This window comes from Phocoena sinus, chromosome 3, assembly GCF_008692025.1.
Source record: "Phocoena sinus isolate mPhoSin1 chromosome 3, mPhoSin1.pri, whole genome shotgun sequence".
In the NCBI taxonomy this organism is placed as follows: Eukaryota; Metazoa; Chordata; class Mammalia; order Artiodactyla; family Phocoenidae; genus Phocoena; species Phocoena sinus.
Window position 1 is genome coordinate 6,141,602 of NC_045765.1, and position 19,167 is coordinate 6,160,768.

General features: G+C 54.7%; 1 protein-coding gene across 1 annotated transcript in view; it reads right to left on the reverse strand.

The window, feature by feature from the left end:
* FBN3 (fibrillin 3) overlaps positions 1-19,167 on the reverse strand; it is a 64,240-nt gene continuing 45,073 nt past the window's right edge. The window contains exons 50-68 of the mRNA XM_032625501.1: positions 18,336-18,464; positions 17,718-17,837; positions 16,866-16,991; positions 16,045-16,197; positions 15,835-15,900; positions 15,490-15,615; positions 14,814-14,933; positions 14,569-14,691; positions 13,607-13,741; positions 13,316-13,441; positions 12,184-12,390; positions 11,518-11,643; positions 10,839-10,961; positions 10,544-10,660; positions 5,821-5,949; positions 5,613-5,732; positions 3,717-3,951; positions 2,803-2,950; positions 1-333 (exon numbers count right to left, since the gene is read on the reverse strand). Of these exons, the coding sequence (XP_032481392.1) occupies positions 1-333; positions 2,803-2,950; positions 3,717-3,951; positions 5,613-5,732; positions 5,821-5,949; positions 10,544-10,660; positions 10,839-10,961; positions 11,518-11,643; positions 12,184-12,390; positions 13,316-13,441; positions 13,607-13,741; positions 14,569-14,691; positions 14,814-14,933; positions 15,490-15,615; positions 15,835-15,900; positions 16,045-16,197; positions 16,866-16,991; positions 17,718-17,837; positions 18,336-18,464 (2,762 nt within the window). The remainder of the gene's footprint in view (positions 334-2,802; positions 2,951-3,716; positions 3,952-5,612; positions 5,733-5,820; positions 5,950-10,543; positions 10,661-10,838; positions 10,962-11,517; positions 11,644-12,183; positions 12,391-13,315; positions 13,442-13,606; positions 13,742-14,568; positions 14,692-14,813; positions 14,934-15,489; positions 15,616-15,834; positions 15,901-16,044; positions 16,198-16,865; positions 16,992-17,717; positions 17,838-18,335; positions 18,465-19,167) is intronic.

The window sequence follows — 19,167 nt, forward strand, 5'->3', positions numbered from 1 at the left end:
CTACAGCAGCTGCAGCTGCACCTTTAGCAGCAAGGCCCGGCCTGCCGGCCACCCCTCAGGCTGGGTGCCCCAGGCCCCAGCCACGCTCACCACCTCCAGCTGGTAGGTTCCTGGCCCCGGCCTCCGACGCCCCAGCTGCAGGGAGCTGAGGCCGCGGAGGTGATGCATGCGGAAGAAACCTTGCTCGTTGCCACGGGCAATGATGTAGCGGACGCGGCCCCCCAGACCCTCCAGCGCCGGCCGCAGCTCTAGGATGTGCTCGGCCCGGCTCAGGCGGGAGAGGTTCAGGCCCAAGGTCAGCGGAGCCTCCGAATCAAGGCTGGCCAGGCTCGCCTGGGGAGAAAGACCAGGTGGATGATGGCAGGGGCTGGGAGAAATCAGAATGCGGTGGGTAGGGGACCAAGAGGAGAATTTTAGGCAATCTCTAAAATGGAGGAAAACACAGACCACTCCCTGCCCTTGACTCCTGTCTAGCCCTCCCCACCCATAAGGCCAATGATCAGCTTGGGCTATAGTAGAGGATAGAGGTGGAGGCTGGTTCCCAGGTGGAAAGGAAACTTTTTCACAGGTTGACTCCAGACCCCTTGTTTCAACTGAGGGGCCTTAGTTCGATCCCTGCCAGCCTGGTGGAGGAAATGGAGAATTTTCCCTCAGATACCCAGACTGGGAGGCAGTCAGATGGCATCTGGGCCCAAAGCACCCAAGGTCACTCAAAGGTGGTCTGGGGTGGCTGGAATTATGACCAAGGGCCTTGCAGCACGAGCCAGCCCCAGACACAGCGAGAGAAACCCAAGACCCTGCTGGGCCATACAGAGGAGCTGCCCAGTAGCTATCCGGTTTCTGGAGGCTGGCTGCACTTCCTGCATCTGCGCTCTCTGAGCCCCCCCGTGTGCAGATGACAAACCCCTCTTTATCTGAGCTCCTCAGAATGCTTCCTGATCCTGGCAGCCGGACAGGGCCCTGAATAAGCCAGCAAACCTCAAAGGCAGGCTGATGGGGGCTGGGTGATGTATCCAATCCCACAGGAGATTATCTGTGCTTTCTTCTCCTTTGCTCTGGGCAGAGCTGTTTGTTCTGCCTAATTTACATGCTGATGGAGTGTTTTGCTGTTGCGGGAAAGTGAAAACTATTCTTGTTTCCCAGCCCTTCACCAGGACTGTTGCTCAGACGTGTGCTCTCACTGACACCTGCTGGCAATCCGTGGGTATTGCAGGCAAAGCCACAGGACCCTGCCTGCCTCTGCCCAGATCTGCTTGTGTCCATGCCAGGAGCCCTGACAACCTCTCCACTCACTCTTACTGAGTAGCAAGGGCTGGTGACACAGTGGCAAACCTGACAGACACTGGGCCCTATACCTGTGATGCTTACAAAAATAATGGTAACAATGGGCATAATATGTACACACTCTTTTCCCCAGAAAGGGGAAACAACTAGAAGGAAAAGGAAAGCAAAGGAACATTCATATTTAGATAATCTAATATTGAGAGCCCCTCAGACTCAACATTCCTTTCCCACTTCTGCCTTCATTTTTTTCCCCATAGTATTTATCATGTATCATACTTATCATGTGTTACAAAATACGATGTGTTTTACATATTTCTTATCTGTCTCTCTATTAGAACATCAGTCCTATGGGGACAGGGACTTTTTTTTTATTGTGTGTTTTATGTGTTGTTCACCGTTGCTCCATTTTCTTGTTTGTTCGCTATGAGTCCAGCACAGAGTAGGTGTTCAGTAAAATCTATGGAGTGAAGGAGTTTGGTTCCAGATGTGGGTAATGGCTTCTGTGCTCAGTGATTTTTTTTTTTTTTTTGAAATAACAGAAAGTAATGACCTCAGAAGGTGGTGGCTGCAGAGGGGCCCGGGATGACTGCCATCCTGCTCTGCCAGGTTTTAGTTCTGTAACTTGGGCATGTGACCTAACCTCTCTGAGCGTCAGTTTCCCCATCTGTAAAATGAGGATGATAGTGGTACCTACACCTCCCAGGGCTGTCGTAAACATTGGGAGGTTGTGAATGAATGCAGAATGCTTGGAGCAGCACGTGTACCCAGCAGGTGCTTAATAAATGGTTAGCTTTCAGATTCTTTGGGGCATAGTGGCAAGACCAGGCAGCAGTGGCCTCAAGGACTTTTCAGCTGTAGGATAAGCAAGCTGAATTTGTGACAAAACTGCCCTCCCTGCACAACCTGGTGGCGTCAGGGTCATAGCTGGAGCGGCCCCAGGGGACAGAGGGACTAAACCACAGGGCTGCTCTGCTGTTCTTGAGAGCACGGCGGGTGGGGTCGGGGAGAGACAAGGAGGGCTCAGGAGGCCTGAGCATAGCTCCAGGAGCATTGTGGGTGCAGGAAAGAGGTGCAGAGGGTCTGAAGGAAGGGGATGATGGAAGCGGTTAAGCTAGCTGCTCTGAGCGCTACTGGTGCTAAATCCAGAGGGGCTCTGAGGGAGGGCTGTGCCAGCCAGGAGGTGACAAGTTCCAGGGTGCAGGCAGGGTTGGGGGGCCCAAGGCATTTTTCTTGCACTGAAGCTCCATGGAAGGGATCCACGGGAAGCATCACACCCAGGGCCTGTGTGGGAGGTGCCTGACTTCTCATCTGGAGCAAGGTGGGGTGCTTGGGGGCCTGTGTCCCCCAGAGAGCCCCCAAGGGGAATCCTCAGGCTGGGGAACTACACGAAGACCCAGAAAGGCACCATGATTTAGGGGACAAGCTGTGACGTGGAGCCTGGTCCTCTTACCCCTGGCCGGTTCCCTGGCTGTCCCTGCCACTCACTGTGCCCCATGCCCAGTGCATTCCCCATGGCACCTGATAGTCCCCACGGGGGCTGCGCCGTGGCCGGTCACGAGGGGGCTGGCTGTTGATCTTGCATTCATAGCAGGCTTCAGGTGAGAGCAGCTCCTCGTCTGGGGCATCCTGAGGTCCAGGGCTGAAGCCCAGGCCAGAGACACAGTGCCTGAGCCAGGACGGGGGTGGGAAAGTGTTCAGGGCAGGCGGATGGGACCTCTCCTACCACCCTCCCACCCTCGACACTCCATTTGGAGCCACTCTGCCCGTGGGGGCAACTACGAGTGTACCAAGGTGCCAGTGCGGATTTGCATGTGCCTACACGTGTGTGTGTGCATCCCTTGGCTTTCCTGGGTATAGGTGCGAACCTGCATGCGTGCAGGGGTGCAGGATATACCTGAGTGTACCCAGGGGCGTATGCGTGTATGAGCCTGCGTGCACCCTGGATGCTGACATGTGCTTGCATGCATGTGCACATTGGGATATATGAATGAGGGTGCCCGGGCATGTTGGCACAGGTGTGAGCCTCACACACACTCACATGTATTACAGGGAGCCGTGCATCCTGCACTAAGCACATACAGGACAATTACTCCACGTGGGGTGTGAGCCTGTGTGTTCACAGGTACAGCTGCCACTGGGCCTCTGCACCCATTTCTCTTTTTTGTTTGGTTTTTGTTTTCGTTGGTTTCCGTTTTGGCCATGCGGTGCGTGTAGCATGTGGGATCTTAGTTCCTTAACCAGGATCAAACCCACGCCCCCTGCAGTGGGAGCGCAGAGTCTTAACCACTGGACCACCAGGGAAGTCCCCTGCATCCATTTCTCCATGCACACGTATGCACGTGAACGTGTGCACAGGCGTGTGTGTGTGTGTGTGCCCGTGTGTGCACTCCCAGGGTTCGGGTGTCTGTGTCCAACCCGCTCAAGCCCCTCACCCTTGCCCAGCCCGGAAGTAGCCTCGGGGGCAGCCGCACAGGAAGCCACCGGGGGTGTTGGCACAGCTGTAGCTACAGGGGCCGCCCCGCCCCGCACACTCATCCACGTCCTGGCAGCCCCCGAGGGCCTGGTTGAAGTCAAAGCCGGAGGGGCAGACGCAGCGGAAGCCGCCCAGCATGTTGCGGCAGGAGGCGCTGCCGCAGGCCGCGGGTGACAGGACACACTCGTTCTTGTCTGTAGAGGGGGAGGGGGAGGACGGGGGGAGGGGCAGGGGACAGCCTTCGCATCTCCAGATCCCTCCACATGCATCCGTCCCGTGCCCACGTGGCAACTCTGGTTCCTCCTTCAGAGACCAAGGCCAACGTCAAAACCTCCATCAAGCTCCCGGTGAGCCTCTGGACTAGGTCTGCTGTCCCCTACACTCCTTTATCCGCCCCCCGCCATCCTGTAATTCTCCTTTAAAGCATTTCTCAAAACTTCCGAGGAATGTTAAACGGTGGGATGGTCTAGAACAAGGTTTCCCCACCTCGGCACTATTCTCGTTAGGGGCCGTTTCATTCTCTATGATGGCGGCCGTCCTGCACACCGCAGGGTGTTGAGCAGCATCCCTGGTGTCCACCCACTAAATTCCAGGAGCACCCAGTGCCCAGTTGTGACCATTAAAAATATCTCCAAGAGGGCTTCCCTGGTGGCGCAGTGGTTGAGAGTCTGCCTGCCGATGCAGGGGACACGGGTTCGTGCCCCGGTCCGGGAAAATCCCACATGCCGCGGAGCGGCTGGGCCCGTGAGCCATGGCCGCTGAGCCTGCACGTCCGGAGCCTGTGCTCCGCAACGGGAGAGGCCACGACAGTGAGAGGCCCGCGTACCACAGAAACAAAAGACAAAAAAAAGAAAAAAAAATATCTCCAAGACACTTCAAAACAGTGCCCAGTTGAGAACCACTGGCCTAATTAACCCCTGTCTCCCCCCGAAGACTGGACAATGGGAGGGCAGGGATGGAGTCTGATCTCAGCTCACTTCTGTATCCATGGGTCCTGGGCAAACCGTCGCCGAAGGAATGAATGAGTAACTAATGTGGAGCAGGCTGAGAAAGAGGGCTTGGCAGCAGAGGCAATGGTCTGCGGGGTCCCCAGGGGACAAATACTGAGGGATAGAGGAAAAGACGGAGAACTTAGCTGAGGACCCACCAGGAGGGGCAGGAGGACGAGCTGGAGAGAAGGCAGTGCCGAGGCAGTGGGAGGGAGGGGAAAGCCGAGTCACAGAGGCTGTGGGTGGAGAGTCCAGGAGGGGCAGGCAGTGGTGCCCAGAGCAGGGGGGGTGGAAGGCGAAATCTGAGGAAAGGTGATGGAGAGGATGCAGGAGAGTGGTCCCTACATGGGTACAGAGTGAAAGCCAGACTGCAGAGGAGGAACAAAGAGAGGTGGTGAGGACGAGGCTGTCATTGGGAGGTCCCGGAGCAGCAAACAGAAGGGTGCAGTGGGCAAGGTTGGAGGGAAGGCAGAAGGCTAGTCCCCCAAACCAAGGGCGTCTGCAACAGCTATGACAAAAGATGCAGCATGCATACACCCACTTCCGTTGCCACATCCATGGCAGACATCACTAATCAATCCCAGCACTCCTTTCCCAGTGATCACAGATACCATCTCAGAATCTCCACTGAGCCCTCCAGACCATCACTCCCTAAGAAATGGCCACCACTTTGCCAGGCTGACTCTGCAGACCCTTAACTCCCCAGCCTGCCCAGCAGCAGGGAACTAACTACCTTCCAGACCAGCCCATCGGACCTTGAGGTACTTGCGCTTATCACAACATCCTGACATGGGGGTGGTTCCTAGTTGCCCGCTTTGGACAGATTCTGGTGGGGGGTCGGCTTCCTCCCAGCCCCCACTACTCACCCACACACTGGCCCCACTGGGAGTGTGGGGTGAAGCCCTGGGGGCAGCCACAGCGGTAACCCCCCAGCTCGTTCTGGCAGCCGTGCTGGCAGCGATGAGGCCCGTCACATTCATCCACATCTGTGAGATGCCGAGAGGAGAGAAGGCTTGCCAGGCAGCCCTCAGGACCACCCCCAAGGCCTAGACCCCACCCAAAGCCCGGTTCTACCTTTGCAGCCATGGCCTGAGCTGTCCAGGGTGAAGCCTTGATGGCACTCACAGCTGAAGCTGCCTGGGGCATTGTGGCAGTGTCCACGGGTGCCACATGGGCCAGGCTGGGCCAAGCACTCGTCATTGTCTGCAGAGGACACAGAACGGGCAGGGCCACCTGCTGGTTAGGGGGTTCATGTCAGGCACCACGATACCAGGACTACCACCTGATCAACTGTTCCAGGCAAATCTTTTACATATATATATATATATACACACACACACACACACACACACACATATTTTTTGGCTGCACCATGCAGCTTGTGGGATCTTAGTTCCCAGACCAGGGATCGAACACACAGCCCCGGCATTGGAAGTGTGGAGTCTCTGGACAGCCAGGGAAGTCCCCCAGGCAAATCTTAACCTCTCTGAGCCTCAGTTTCCCTCTCTGCGAAAGGAGATCCATAACAGTTCCCACTTCACAGAACTGTCACAAACACTTGAGAGCATGCACATATAGGACTTTGAATCTCATCTCTACCACCTCAGTGCTGTGTGACGTAGGGCAACCAACTTACCCTCTCTGTGCCTCAGTTTTGTCAGCTGTAGCATGGAGATGATAATATCTACCTCATTGTGTTTTGTGAGAATTAAATTAACCTAATCACATGAAGCACTTGGACAGTGCTCAACCTAAGAGTAGAAGATTAACAAAACCCCTTTTCCTTCTCTGTGGGAAAATGACCTGGGGTAACTGTTGCACTCTGTCCTCATGGAAACCTGACAATTGTGGGATGTCAGCCAGAGTTATGGATTGAATGTGTGTGTCCCCCCCCCGCCCCACCCCCAATGCCACCACTGCCAAATTCCCAAAACCCTAACCCCCAGAGTGATGGTATTAGGAGGCGAGACCTTTGGGAGGTGATTAGGGTTAGAAGAGGTCATGAGGGTGGGGCCCTCCTGATGGGATTGGTGCCCTTATAAGAAGAGACACCAAAGAGCTTTACTCTTGTTCTCTCCCTACCACATGAGGACATAGGAGGAAGGTGGCCGTATGCAAGCCAGGAAGAGGCCCTCATCAGAACCTGACCCTGTTATCATGTTAATCTTGGACCTAGAACCTCCAGACTGTGAGCAATGTCTGTTTTTTAAGACACCCAGTCTATGATATTTTGTCATGGCAGCCTGAGCTAAGACAGGCCTGGTTATCAGGCAACATTGCTATGGTGGTCATGGTCCATGGTGGCAAATTGCATTGGGATTGGGGTCATGGAGAATGAACCATACATTTCTAGGGGGAACCCTAATTTAGGCTTCCTTGACTATGGAGATTTTTTTTTAAGTTTTAAAATTTTATTTTATTGAAGTATAGTTGATTTACAATGTTGTGTTAGTTTCTGGTATACAGCAAAGTGATTCAGTTATACATAAATATATTCTTTTCCATTATGGTTTATTGAGTGATATTGAATATATCAATACTTCACTATGCTATACAGTAGGACCTTGTTGTTTATCCATTTTACATATAATAGTTTGTATCTGCTAGTCCCAAACTCCCACTCCATCCCTCCCCTCCCCCTTGGCAACCACAGGTCTGTTCTCTATGTCTGTGAGTTCGTTTCTGTTTTGTAAATAAGTTCATTTGTGTTATATTTTAGAGTCCACATATAAGTGATATCATATGGTATTTGTCTTTGTCTGACTTACTTCACTTAGTATGGTAATCTCTTGGTCCATCCATGTTGCTGCAAATAGCAATATTTCATACTTTTTTATGACTGAGTAGTATTCCACTGTATATATACCACATCTTCTTTTTTTTTTTTTTTTATGGCATGCGGGCCTCTCACTGTTGTGGCCTCTCCCGTTGTGGAGCACAGGCTCCGGACGCGCAGGCTCAGCGGCCATGGCTCACGGGCCCAGCCGCTCTGCAGCATGTGGGATCCTCCCGGACCGGGGCACGAAACCGTGTCCCCTGCATCGGCAGGCGGACTCTCAACCACTGCGCCACCAGGGAAGCCCACATCTTCTTTATTGAGTATAGAGATTCTTGACACCAGGCACAGCCCTGTGGGAACCTGGAATCTCTCTTGGGTACAAGAGGCATTGGGACATGGGGCTTCTAAGCCTCTGTGTGCACACGCATACAGCTGCACACACACAAATGCCATAGTAAGTGTGCTCACCTTAAGAAGGAGGGAAAATAACTTGACTGTACAGAAAAAGGAGAAATGCCAGTCATTTCGTGGCTAGGAATGCTCACTCCTCCCACAGATATGCACACGGCTCACTCCTTCACCTCCTTCAAATCTTTCCCCTTTCAGTGAGGCTTGCCATTATTCCTGCAGCCCACCTAGCAATTCCACTTCTGGGTGTATTTAGCCAAAGAAAATGAAAACACTAACTTGAAAAGATATCTGCACCCCTATGTCCACTGCAGCATTATTCAGAATAGCCAAGACCTGGGGACAATCTAAGTATCCAAACATGGATGAATAAAGAAAAGGTGTCATATACGTACAATGGAATATTATTCAGCTATAAAAAAGAAGGCGATCCTGCCACTTGTGATAACATGGTTGGACCTTGTGGGTATTTTGCTAAGAGGAAATCAGTCAGACAGAGAAAGACAAATGCCGTGTGATCCCACTTATATGTGGAATCTAAAAACAAAACAAGAAAGCCAAGCTCACAGATACAGAGAACAGACTTGTGGTTGCCAGAGGAGGGTCTGGGAGGTGATTGAAAGGGAAGAAGGTGGTCAAAGGTACAAACTTCCAGTTATAAAATAAATAAGTCATGGGATGTAATGTACAGCATGGTGACCGTGGTTACTAATACTGCATTGAGGGCTTCCCTGGTGGCACAGTGGTTAAGAATCCGCCTGCCAATGAAGGGGACACTGGGTTCGAGCCCTGGTCTGGGAAGATCCCACATGCCACGGAGCAACTAAGCCCGTTCACCACAACTACTGAGCCTGAGCTCTAGAGCCCAGGAGCCACAACTACTGAGCCCGCATGCCACAACTGCTGAAGTTGGCGCGCCTAGATCCTGTGCTCTACAACAAGAGAAGCCACCACAGTGAGAAGCCTGTGCACCGCAACAAAGAGTGGCCCCCACTCGCCGCAACTAGAGAAAGCCTGTGCACGGCAATGAAGACCCAACGCAGCCAAAAATAAATAAATAAATAATACTGCATTGAATGAGATAATGCCATTTGCAGCACTATGGATGGACCTAGAGATTATCATACTAAGTGAAGTAAGTCAGAGAATGACAGATGTTATATGATATCACTTATGTGTGGAATCTAAAAAGATGATACAAATGAACTTCTTTACAAAACAGAAACAGACTCACAGACTTAGAAAACTAATTTATGGTTACCAAAGGGGAAAGGTGAGGGGGAGGGATGAATTAGGAGTTTGGGATTAACATATACACACACAAAAATAGATAACCAACGAAGACCTACTGTATAGCACAGGGAACTCCACTCAATATTCTGTAATAACCCTATATGGGAAAAGAATCTGAAAAAGAATAGATACATGTATATGTATAGTGGAATCACTTTGCTGTACACCTGAAACTAACACCACATCGTAAATCAACTATACCCCAATATAAAATAAAAATTAAATTAAAAAATCTGTTAAGGAAAAAGAATAATACTGTACTGTATGTTTCAAAGTTGCTAAGAGAGTATATATTAAGAGTTCTCATCACAAGAAAAAAATTTTGTAACTATGTGATGATGGATGTTAACTAGACTTACCGTGGTGATCACTTCGCAATATGCATAAATATCGAGTCATTATGTTGTACACCTAAAACTAATATAATGTTACATGTCAATTATATCTCACTTAAAAAATAGAATTATGTTGTAGCCCTCCTGATTGCCTTCCCCTGCTTTCTACTTTTTCTTTCTTTCATGTCCCACATCACCTTCTAACACGCTACAGTGGTCATTTGTTATGTTTGTTTCTAGTCATTCCCTGGCAGAAGGGATGGTTCATGAGGCAGCGAGCTTGACCCTTGTGTTCAGTTGCTGTGCCCTCAGGGTCTAGAACAGGATGAGGCAAACTGCTTCCGTAAAGGGCCAGGTAGGAAATATTTTTTACTCTGTTGCAACTACTTGGCTCTGCTGTTGTAGCAAATGAGCCACAGACAATATGTAAATGAATGGGCATGGCTGTGTGCCAATAAAACTTTATTGACAAAAGCAAGCAGGGGGCCGGGCTTGACCTGGGGGGCTGGAGTGTGCTGAGCTCTGGTCTAGAGCACTGCCTGGTACACAGGTGTTCAGTAGGTGTTGGCTGAGTGGATTCGTGGGAGCCTGAAAGAAGCCACCCGTGTCTAGGTTCAGCCCTTGGGGGAGGTCTGGTTCTCCCAGGTCACAAGACACTAAGAAGTGACAGTTGGATTGCGTGACCCCCTTGGCTTTTGGGGGCACCCTGGGGAGGCCCTCTGCTGAGAGATTCGGCAGGTCAAGGGTGAGGGTAGGTGTCCTGGGCCAAGGTCAGAGAGACTCCTGAGGGTGGTCTCCCAGGTCCCTGAGGCAAGGAAGGAGACTGACGTCCCAGTTGCCACCAGGACGTAAGCAGCGACAGAGCAAGGGCTTTGTTCTAATCACCCCCGTGTCCCTGATGTCTGGCACACACTGTGCATTTGCCACTTATTTGGTGAAGCCTGGGGCCAAGCACCAGCCGCGAGGGCCGAAGGGGACTCACCAAAGCAGGCCTGGTGGCGCTGGGTGAAGCCAGGGGGACAGCGGCAGGTGAAGGCACCGATGGTGTTGACGCAGAAGAACTGGCAGTTGTGCTGCCTGGAGGAGCACTCATCCACGTCTGCAGCACAGAGGATCCCAGCGGGCTCAGGGCAGGGCCCGCCGGGACTTGGGGCTTCCCAGGGGAGACACCCTGGAGACGGCACCCGACCCCATGCCGTGGGAGGGCATGTGAGATGCCCCTGTGGGGGACAGGGACAGAGCCCCATGGTGCATAGGTGGGGAGAGAGGGACGTCACCTCTGCAGATCCTGCCATTCTCCTCCAGCAGGTAGCCTCGGGGGCAGGCGCACAGGAAGCTGCCCTTGGTGTTTTTGCAGAGGAAGGGACATGGCGTGGGGACCTGGCTGCACTCGTCCACATCTAGAGGGGACGCAGCCCTCAGGAGGGTCAGTCAAGACATTCCTGGGGGCTCAGGGGCTGGGGTCCCCACCCCCAGCCTGCTGAGGCCTCCTTCCCGGACCCCAGCTATTCAGAATCTGTGGGCTTACACAAGGAACTGGTTTTTTTGTTTGTTCGTTTTCTGTAAAAAGCCAGAGAGTAAATATATTTGGCTTGGCGGACCAGACAGTCTCAATCCCAGCTACTCAACCCTGCCTCTGTAGCAGGAAAACAGCCACAGAGGGTAAGGAAACAAATAGGCGTGGCCATGTGCCAATAAAACTTTATTAACAAAAATAAGCGGAGGGCTGGACTCGGCCCTTGGGCAGGAATTTGCCGACCCCGACTTAGATGAACACCTGCTACACAACGTGACTGAAAAACTTAGGATGCACCAGATAACAGGAGGAACGTGGTCCACATGGGCTGGGGGTGGAGGGAAGAAACAAGGATGCTTTGCTTCTGGTCTCGGTTTTCTCACGGGGGTGTGTGCCAGGCGCTGCACGGAGAGGCTCACGGGGTGGGGCAGGGGGCTCACCCACGCAGGCTGTGGCGGTGGTGTCAGGCGCGTACCCAGCCCGGCAGTGGCAGCGGAAGGAGCCAAGGTTATTGATGCACTCGCCATGGGGGCACAGGTGAGCAAGCACGCGGCACTCATCCACGTCTGAGGACAAGCAGGGCTCGGCTGGGGCCGTCCCCCCTCGGTCACCAGGGCATGCCGCCTCCCTTGGGCCCACCAGCCCTCTCCCGGGAGGCAAGGCCAGCTTCTGCTTCCCCTCCCGGCACCCCAGAGCTGGTGGCCTGGCCCCTGTGAACCCCACCCTGAGGCGAATGAAACTCCTTCCGCTGGACGCTGAGAATCCCCGTGGTGGGGACACACCCACACCACAGCCGCCTCAGCGACACCTTCTCAGGGCACCCCGTCCACATACATGGAAGCAGAGATGGACGCACAAGCACTGCACACCAGTCATGCGTCTCACTAATGAGCCCGCACACACAGAACAAAGGACACACGCACACACGCTGGCTCACACACCTGCTCCCCCATCCCACCCAAGTCCACGCACACACGCAGAGCGACAAACAGGCTCTGGTTCACGCTGGTCCACACACCTGCCAGCACAGAGATGCACACACTGGCTCACGTACTCTAACACCGGCTGGAGCACAGACACACAACCATGAACAGATCGCCACCCACCTCGGCCGTCGGCGGTGTAGCCCGAGCCGTGGGGGCACAGCTTCTTGTGGGCGGCGGTGCTGGGCAGGGGACAGAGCTCGCAGTGGGGGCCCCAGCCGCGGCCACCCCCGCAACAGCACTCGGCCCTGGTGACCGCCTCGCCGCCACTGGACTGAGCCTGGCACGTGGCCTGCAGCACCTCGGAGAAGCAGGGCCCTTGCCGGGTGTCTGGAAAGAACGGGTGGGGATGGTGGGTGGGAGGAACGAGCTGTCTGGGTGCCCCTTCCCCGTGGCGTCCAGCGGTGTTGAGAGTCTACACGTGGGCTCCCAGCATCTCCGACGCATCTGTGCCCGTGCACGGGGTGTGCACAGCTGTGGCTGCTTAGTGCTGTTAAACGCCCTCTCGGGGCTGGGGCTGGGCTGTGGCGGAAGCTGCAGACCCCAAACCGGAGAGGTACCCCTGGGCTGCAGAGGATGGCTTCCTGAGGTCAGAGGGCAGCATCTCTCTGGCCGCAGAGAGAACAAGGGACAACGTGGAGGCAAAAGGTGGTGGCGTCCAGGAGAGACAGTAGGGACAGAGCGAGGGGTGACATCCAGGGAAGTGGGGAGGAGGCCACTGGGTTACTCCAGGAGGCTGGCTTGGGGGTCTGGGTGGGAGGTAGGGCATCGCTGAGACGAGGCTCGGGGAGCGAAGATGCTGAGCTGAATCTGGGGTGCATGGGGGATGGGGGTGTCCAGGAGACAGCTGGATACACACGCTTGATCTGAAGCTGCGGGGTGGAGACTGTGCTCGGGGTCGGGGGAGAGTAAAAAGGGAGAAGAGTGGCAAGGACTGTGGGGACAGGGACAGACAAGTCTCCGGGGCAGACGGTACCACTGGGTCGCCCTCCAGGTTTAGCCCTTAGGAAGTGGTGAACCCGGGGAGGGCTGGGTGTGATGATGGACAGGGCCGGGGGGAGATGCTCTAATCTTCCAGGGGGTTTGACTGAAGGGACAAAGGGAAGCTGGGGGCGTGCGGTGGACACGTGTGTCTGGATTGGCTCAGTGACCCCCTCGGTGGCCCTGGCCCCGTCCCCGCCTTGGGGAGCTCCCAGGTGGCGGTGCCACATGCTGGGTGGCTATGTCCCCCGTACCTGGGTCTGGCCACACTCACCGTGGCACTCAGTGAAGCCAGGGCTGGGCTGGAAGCCCTCGTCACAATCACAGCGGAAGCTGCCTACGGTGTTGACGCAGCGGCCATTGGCACAGAGGCTGGGCTGGGCATGGCATTCATCGTCATCTGAGGCGGGAGGGATGCGGCAGGCCGGGGAGCGGGCGGAGGCCAGAGTCCCTCGAGCTGGCCTCCACCTCCAGGGTCAAAGTCTGCCCACCCACACCCTCCGGCTTTGAAGGCTCCCATCCGTCGGGGGCAGGGAGACCCTGCGTGCCTGAAGCCCTCCCGTACCTGTGCAGCCCTCCCCAGAGCCCAGCTGGGGCTGCATGCCCGGGGGGCAGATGCAGGTGAAGGTGCCGATGAGGTTCTTGCACAGCATGCCCCGGGTGTGGCAGTCCTGCTTGCTGTCCGCACACTCGTCCACGTCTGCGGGCAACCCCAGACCAATGGCGGTGAAGACCAGACACACCATGGACCAGCTCCAGGATGTGAGGACCTGGACCCCACCCCCCGGTGGCCTCGGTGGGCCAGAGTGAGGTCCTTGAAGCACTGCCGGGCGCCCGTTCCTCCCCCGACCGTCCCAGACCTCCTGGGAAGCCAAGGGGGGGGGGGTCACAACTGCCCCAAACACCCGCATGCCCTGCCTACATCAGGGTCTGTGAATCTGTCTGGCCTTCATTGTGGTCCCTGGAACACTGACTCTGAAATAGCCCTTGAGGGACCAAGTCACAGGCCAGGGTTTCCACCCTCGACACTGTGGACATTTGGGACTAGAAAATTCTTTGTGGTGGGAGCCTCTTCTGCACACTGTAGGATATTGAATAGCACCCCGGCCACTCGATGCCTGTAGCACCCACCCACCCACCCAACTGTGACAATAAAAAATGTCTCCAGACATTGCCACATGTCCCTGGGTTGGGGGCACAATCGCTGTCCCCACGGTGCTAGCCCACTCAGAGCATGTCCAGCCACAGCACAACTGGAGAGGTCTCCAAAGCCACACTCACTGTTCTGTTAGATTGGGGAGCCAAGGAGATGCTAGCACCCCCTTTCTTAACTATAAAAGCAGAACCACTACTCACAAAAGAGCACCCATTGCACCCTCACTTGCCTCAGCTCCCCCCTCACTTTATCACTTATCGCTCATTCCCACACTTGGAGGCAGAGGTCTTATTTCTTCATTTTCTCTCGGGACTGAGGCATGGGGAGCCCCAGGGCCCTATCTATAGCCCGCCTGCCCATACGGGTCCTACCTCGGCACATGGCCCCATCCTCTCGCAGGGCATAGCCAGACGGGCAGGTACACACATAGGAGCCCTCAGTGTTGTGGCAGCGGAAGGCGCAGAGCAGGGGATTCAGGGAGCACTCGTCAATGTCTGGGGAGGTCAGTGGAGGTGCCGGCTGGGTGGGGTCTGCCTGCAGGACCCCCTGTCCCTCTCTCAGGCCAGCCCCCCTCACCCCTATCACACAGCCCAGGTCTGGGCAGGCAGGGTCGTACCCTCACAGGTCATCATGGGACCAGGCTCAAAGCCATCAGCACAGGCACATTCGAAGCCTCCAATGATATTGGTGCAGGTGCCTTCCCCGCAGGGGTGTCCGACAGAGCACTCGTCTGTGTCTGGGGTGGGGGTAAGGGGGAGGTCAGAGCCTGCAGAGGGCTCCCACCCTTGACACGATCCTGTCTGCCTCCTGCTGACTTCCCACAGAGTGGATAGGGCCAGATCTGCTGCACCTTTAGGCTGGACGGGGGCTTCCCTGGTGGCGCAGTGGTTGAGAGTCCGCCTGCCGATGCAGGGGACGCGGGTTCGTGCCCCGGTCCGGGAGGATCCCACATGCCGCGGAGCGGCTGGGCCCGTGAGCCACGGCCGCTGAGCCTGCGCGTCCGGAGCCTGTGCTCCGCAACGGGAGAGGCCACAACAGTGAGAGGCCCGCGTACCGCAAAAAAAAAAAAAAAAATGCGTAATAGGCTGGACGCAGGGCAGGCATGTAGTATGTGTTCAATGAATAAATGAATAAGTGAATGAGTAAATGAATGAGTGAGTGAACAGCAAGAAGCACGAGTGGGTGGGGGAGAGTGACAGTGGCCGAGCAGCGGGGTGCTGCCTTGGGTGGTGTCTGCCCTCCCTGGCTCCTTCCTCCCCTGGGAAGCAGGCTGGGGCGTGCTGGTCACTCACCCACGCAGCTGACACCTGTGAAGTCCAGGCTGTAGCCAAAAGGACACTCGCAGCGGAAAGAGCCATCAGTGTTGACACAAAGGCCGTTAGCACAGACGCCAGGGTTCTCCGCACACTCGTTCACGTCTGCAGGTAGCGGAGGTTGCAGGCACGGCATCTGTCATGCCCTGGCCACACTCAGGGTCTCTTCCTTCCCTCCAGGGGGGGTGGGGTCCAGGGCTACCCATGGGACGAGGAGGGAGCCTGAGACTTGGGAACCAGGGTAGAGCCCAGACAGGGCTGGTCAGGAAAAGAGGAGACTGCGGTGGCCCGGGGGGGCTCTTAGCACGTGGGCTAGGGGCTCACCTTCCCGAGAATCATCTGGGCCTGGGACTGCCCCGTGGCCAAAGGGGCACAGCTCCTGAAAGGCGGCTGGACACCGAGAGGGGAAGGGAGGTGAGGGTCTGGGGCCACGTGCAGGCCCCAGGATGCCCCTGTGTGTAGGGAAGGCTGAAGGAGAGCAGATGGGGGCAGGCAGGGAGGGTCAGGGGAGACTGGACCGGGGTGGGTGCTCACCACTGCCCTCCTGAGGACACAGCTCGCAGGGGTCATTCCAGCCCTCGCCGGGCCTCTGGCTGCAACAGCACCGGGTCTTGGTGGTGTTGAAAGCTTTGGGTACCGAGCACTTTCCAGCCTCGAAATGGGTGAAGCAGAAACTCTGCCGTGTGTCTGTGGGGTGATTCCCCAGAGAAAAGCTAGGAGGGCTAGCCACCCCAGTCCTCATGAATAGGGTGGTCCTCACCCTACCAGCGACCAATCAGAACGCTCCAGAATCACTCCATGGTGATTGGTTCAGGGACGGACATGTGACCCACACTGGGCCAATGAGGGTCAGCCCTGGGGTTTTTGCTGAAAATCTGAGAATCCCTTCCGGCAACACCCCACATTCACATCTGTGGGGGTCATCTCAGGCTGGGAGAATGGTCAAACCTAGCCATGTTATTCTTGGATCAGAACTCCTTTCCTGGAGAGGCAAAGTGACTCATTCCAGAGAGCCAGAGGACCCAGATTTCAGACTCCAAATCCTCGTTACTGACTCCCAGTCCTTAGCCCTGGACCACCAATGGCCTGAGATGTCCTTACAGATAGGTTGGGGTTTGGTTCACCACTGGCCCCCATAACAACAAATACTTGTTGAGTTGCCCTGCCCTCTGCCTTGCTGCCCTAACCTGGGAGAGAAGAGGCCAGCTCAGCCTGGGTGGGGCTAGCCCACACTGGACAAGGCTCCTGGAGATACATACAAGAAACTGCAGCCCCCTTTCTGGGTGACCCAGCTCTTCCTCACCCCACCTCCCACCTCTTCCCTAACCCTGTGTGCTCCCTGGCCCCAGACTCACCAAAGCAACGGTGCCCGTTGTCAGACAGGACAAAGCCAGGCGAACAGAGGCACTGGAAGCTCCCGGGGCTGTTGGTACAGGTGCCAAAGAGGCACAGGTTGGGCTCTTCCAAGCATTCGTTGATGTCTGGAGGGGCAGGGACGTGAGGTGGGTGGGGTGCAGCAGGCCCTCTACTGGGGTGGGCGGCCTCAGCTGCTGGGAGGGGCAGATGGAGTGGGGGGGCCCAGGCAGGGAGGGTCCAGGGACTGACGCAGGGTGGGGTCCCCAGGACTCAGGATTAGCTGGAGCACCAGGTGGGCAGTGTGTGTGCGGGGTCTTTCCTAGAAGGTGTCTCCAGGGTAGGGGTCATGGTCTGGAAAAGTTCATCTTTAGAGAGTAAATTTATACAGAGCTAACTAAGTAAGGCTAGATAAAATTAGCCTACAGTGGAAGAAGTTAGCTCGCGTTGTACTAGGCTAGCCCATCTGCTAAGGCCAGGTTGGCCCACATTAGCCCAGACTGTACAAGCCTAGTCCAAGCGGATGAGTGGACCAGAGGTGTTCAGGCCAGACTGGTCCTTGACCACCACTCATCAAGCGAGAAGTTCCATGTTTGGTGCAGTGAGACCCACACCCATGCCCATTTTATAGGATTCACGAGGAAGCCTGGGGGCCCCAGAGAGACAGCACCCTGAACCAAGAGAGCATCCTAATAGCAGTAACAGCATATGGAGCTGTACTGGGTGCTGTGCCAACTGCATCTCTTCACTCACCACCACCCCAGCCGGCATTCCCATTTTACAGATGGGGGAAGAACAGAGGCCCGGAGGTACCTCCCTGGCCCCAGAGCTGGGAGGTGAGGCCAGACACTCACCGACACAGTGGTCACTCTGAACCTGGAAGCCAGGGGGACAGATGCAGCGGAAGGAGCCCTCAAGGTTCTGGCAAGTGCCTGGCAGGCAGGTTCCCGCGAGGCTGAGACACTCGTTGGCGTCTGGGGAGAGGAGGAGGAGGGGTCCCAGCAACAGCTGGTGGCAGGGGCTTGCCTGGGGCTAGGACCGGCACCTATGGTCACCGCATGATGGCCAAGGCCCCGAGACAAGCCTTTCTGGATCCAGAGGAAGGGCTGATACTCAGGAAAACAGGGACATCTGGAGAAGAATATTCTTGGTCTTGATGGGGGTTATAGGTGGAGACAGGGGAAGGGGAAGCAAAGTTCCTAATCTCAAGCCACTTACACACCCCTTTCATGGTTTTCATGGCATCCATTCAACACCTCTATTATACCATACTTCATAAAACTTAGAGCTTCAAGACAGCCTCACCCTAAACCACAAACCCTGTGAAAACATGGGTGTGATGTGCTGGTTTTATACCTTAAAATAAATGCATGCTTATGAAATGGAACCATGCTCACTTGGAAGTACCAACTGAAGGTAAACTTAGAGTAGGGGCAGGCTGAGATGGCTTCCAGCACCATGGTGAGACTCACCTATGCAGTTCTTCCCATCACTTGTGAGCTCAAAGCCATCCTGGCAGAGGCAGTGGAAGGAGCCTGCTGTGTTGAGGCACTGGCCAAATCGGCACACCTGCCCCACGATGGTGGTGCATTCATCCATGTCTGCAGATGGAAGATGGGCCACTGGGGTCACCCACATAGCCTAGGGCTCTGAGCCTCCCTTGCTCTTCTGTTCACAAAGTTGAGTTGATGGCAATGACTTCAATTTACTGAGCGCTTATATACCAGCTGTATATTAACCCTCCAACTATCCTATAAAGCAGACGCCAATATTCTCTAATATGAGCATTTTAAGGGTATGAATTTGCCTGTACATACTACCTTAGCTGCATCCCACCAATTTTGTTATGTTGTGTTTTCTTTTTCATTTAATTCAAAATGTTTTCTTTCTTTATGATTTGTTCCTTTTTCTATGGATTCTTTGGGAGTATATTATTTAACTTCCAAACATTTGGGGATTTTCTGGATATCTTTCTGTGACTGATTTCTAGTTTAATTCACTTACATTCCAAGGACCTATCTTGTGTAACCTCAATTTTTAAAATTTTGTTGTTTATCTTATGGCCCAGAATGTGGTCTTTCCTGGTGAAGGTCCATGTGCACCTGAGAAGAATGTATGTTCTGGGATGTTCTATAAATATCACTCAGTTCTAGGTGGTTCACATGATTGTTCAGGTGTTCTATATTCTTACCGATCTTCTACTTGTTCCCTCTATTATTGAGGAAGGAGTGTTAAAGCCTCTAACTGTAATTATGAATTTGTCTATTTCTTTTTCAGTTCTATCAATGTTTACTTCATGTGTTT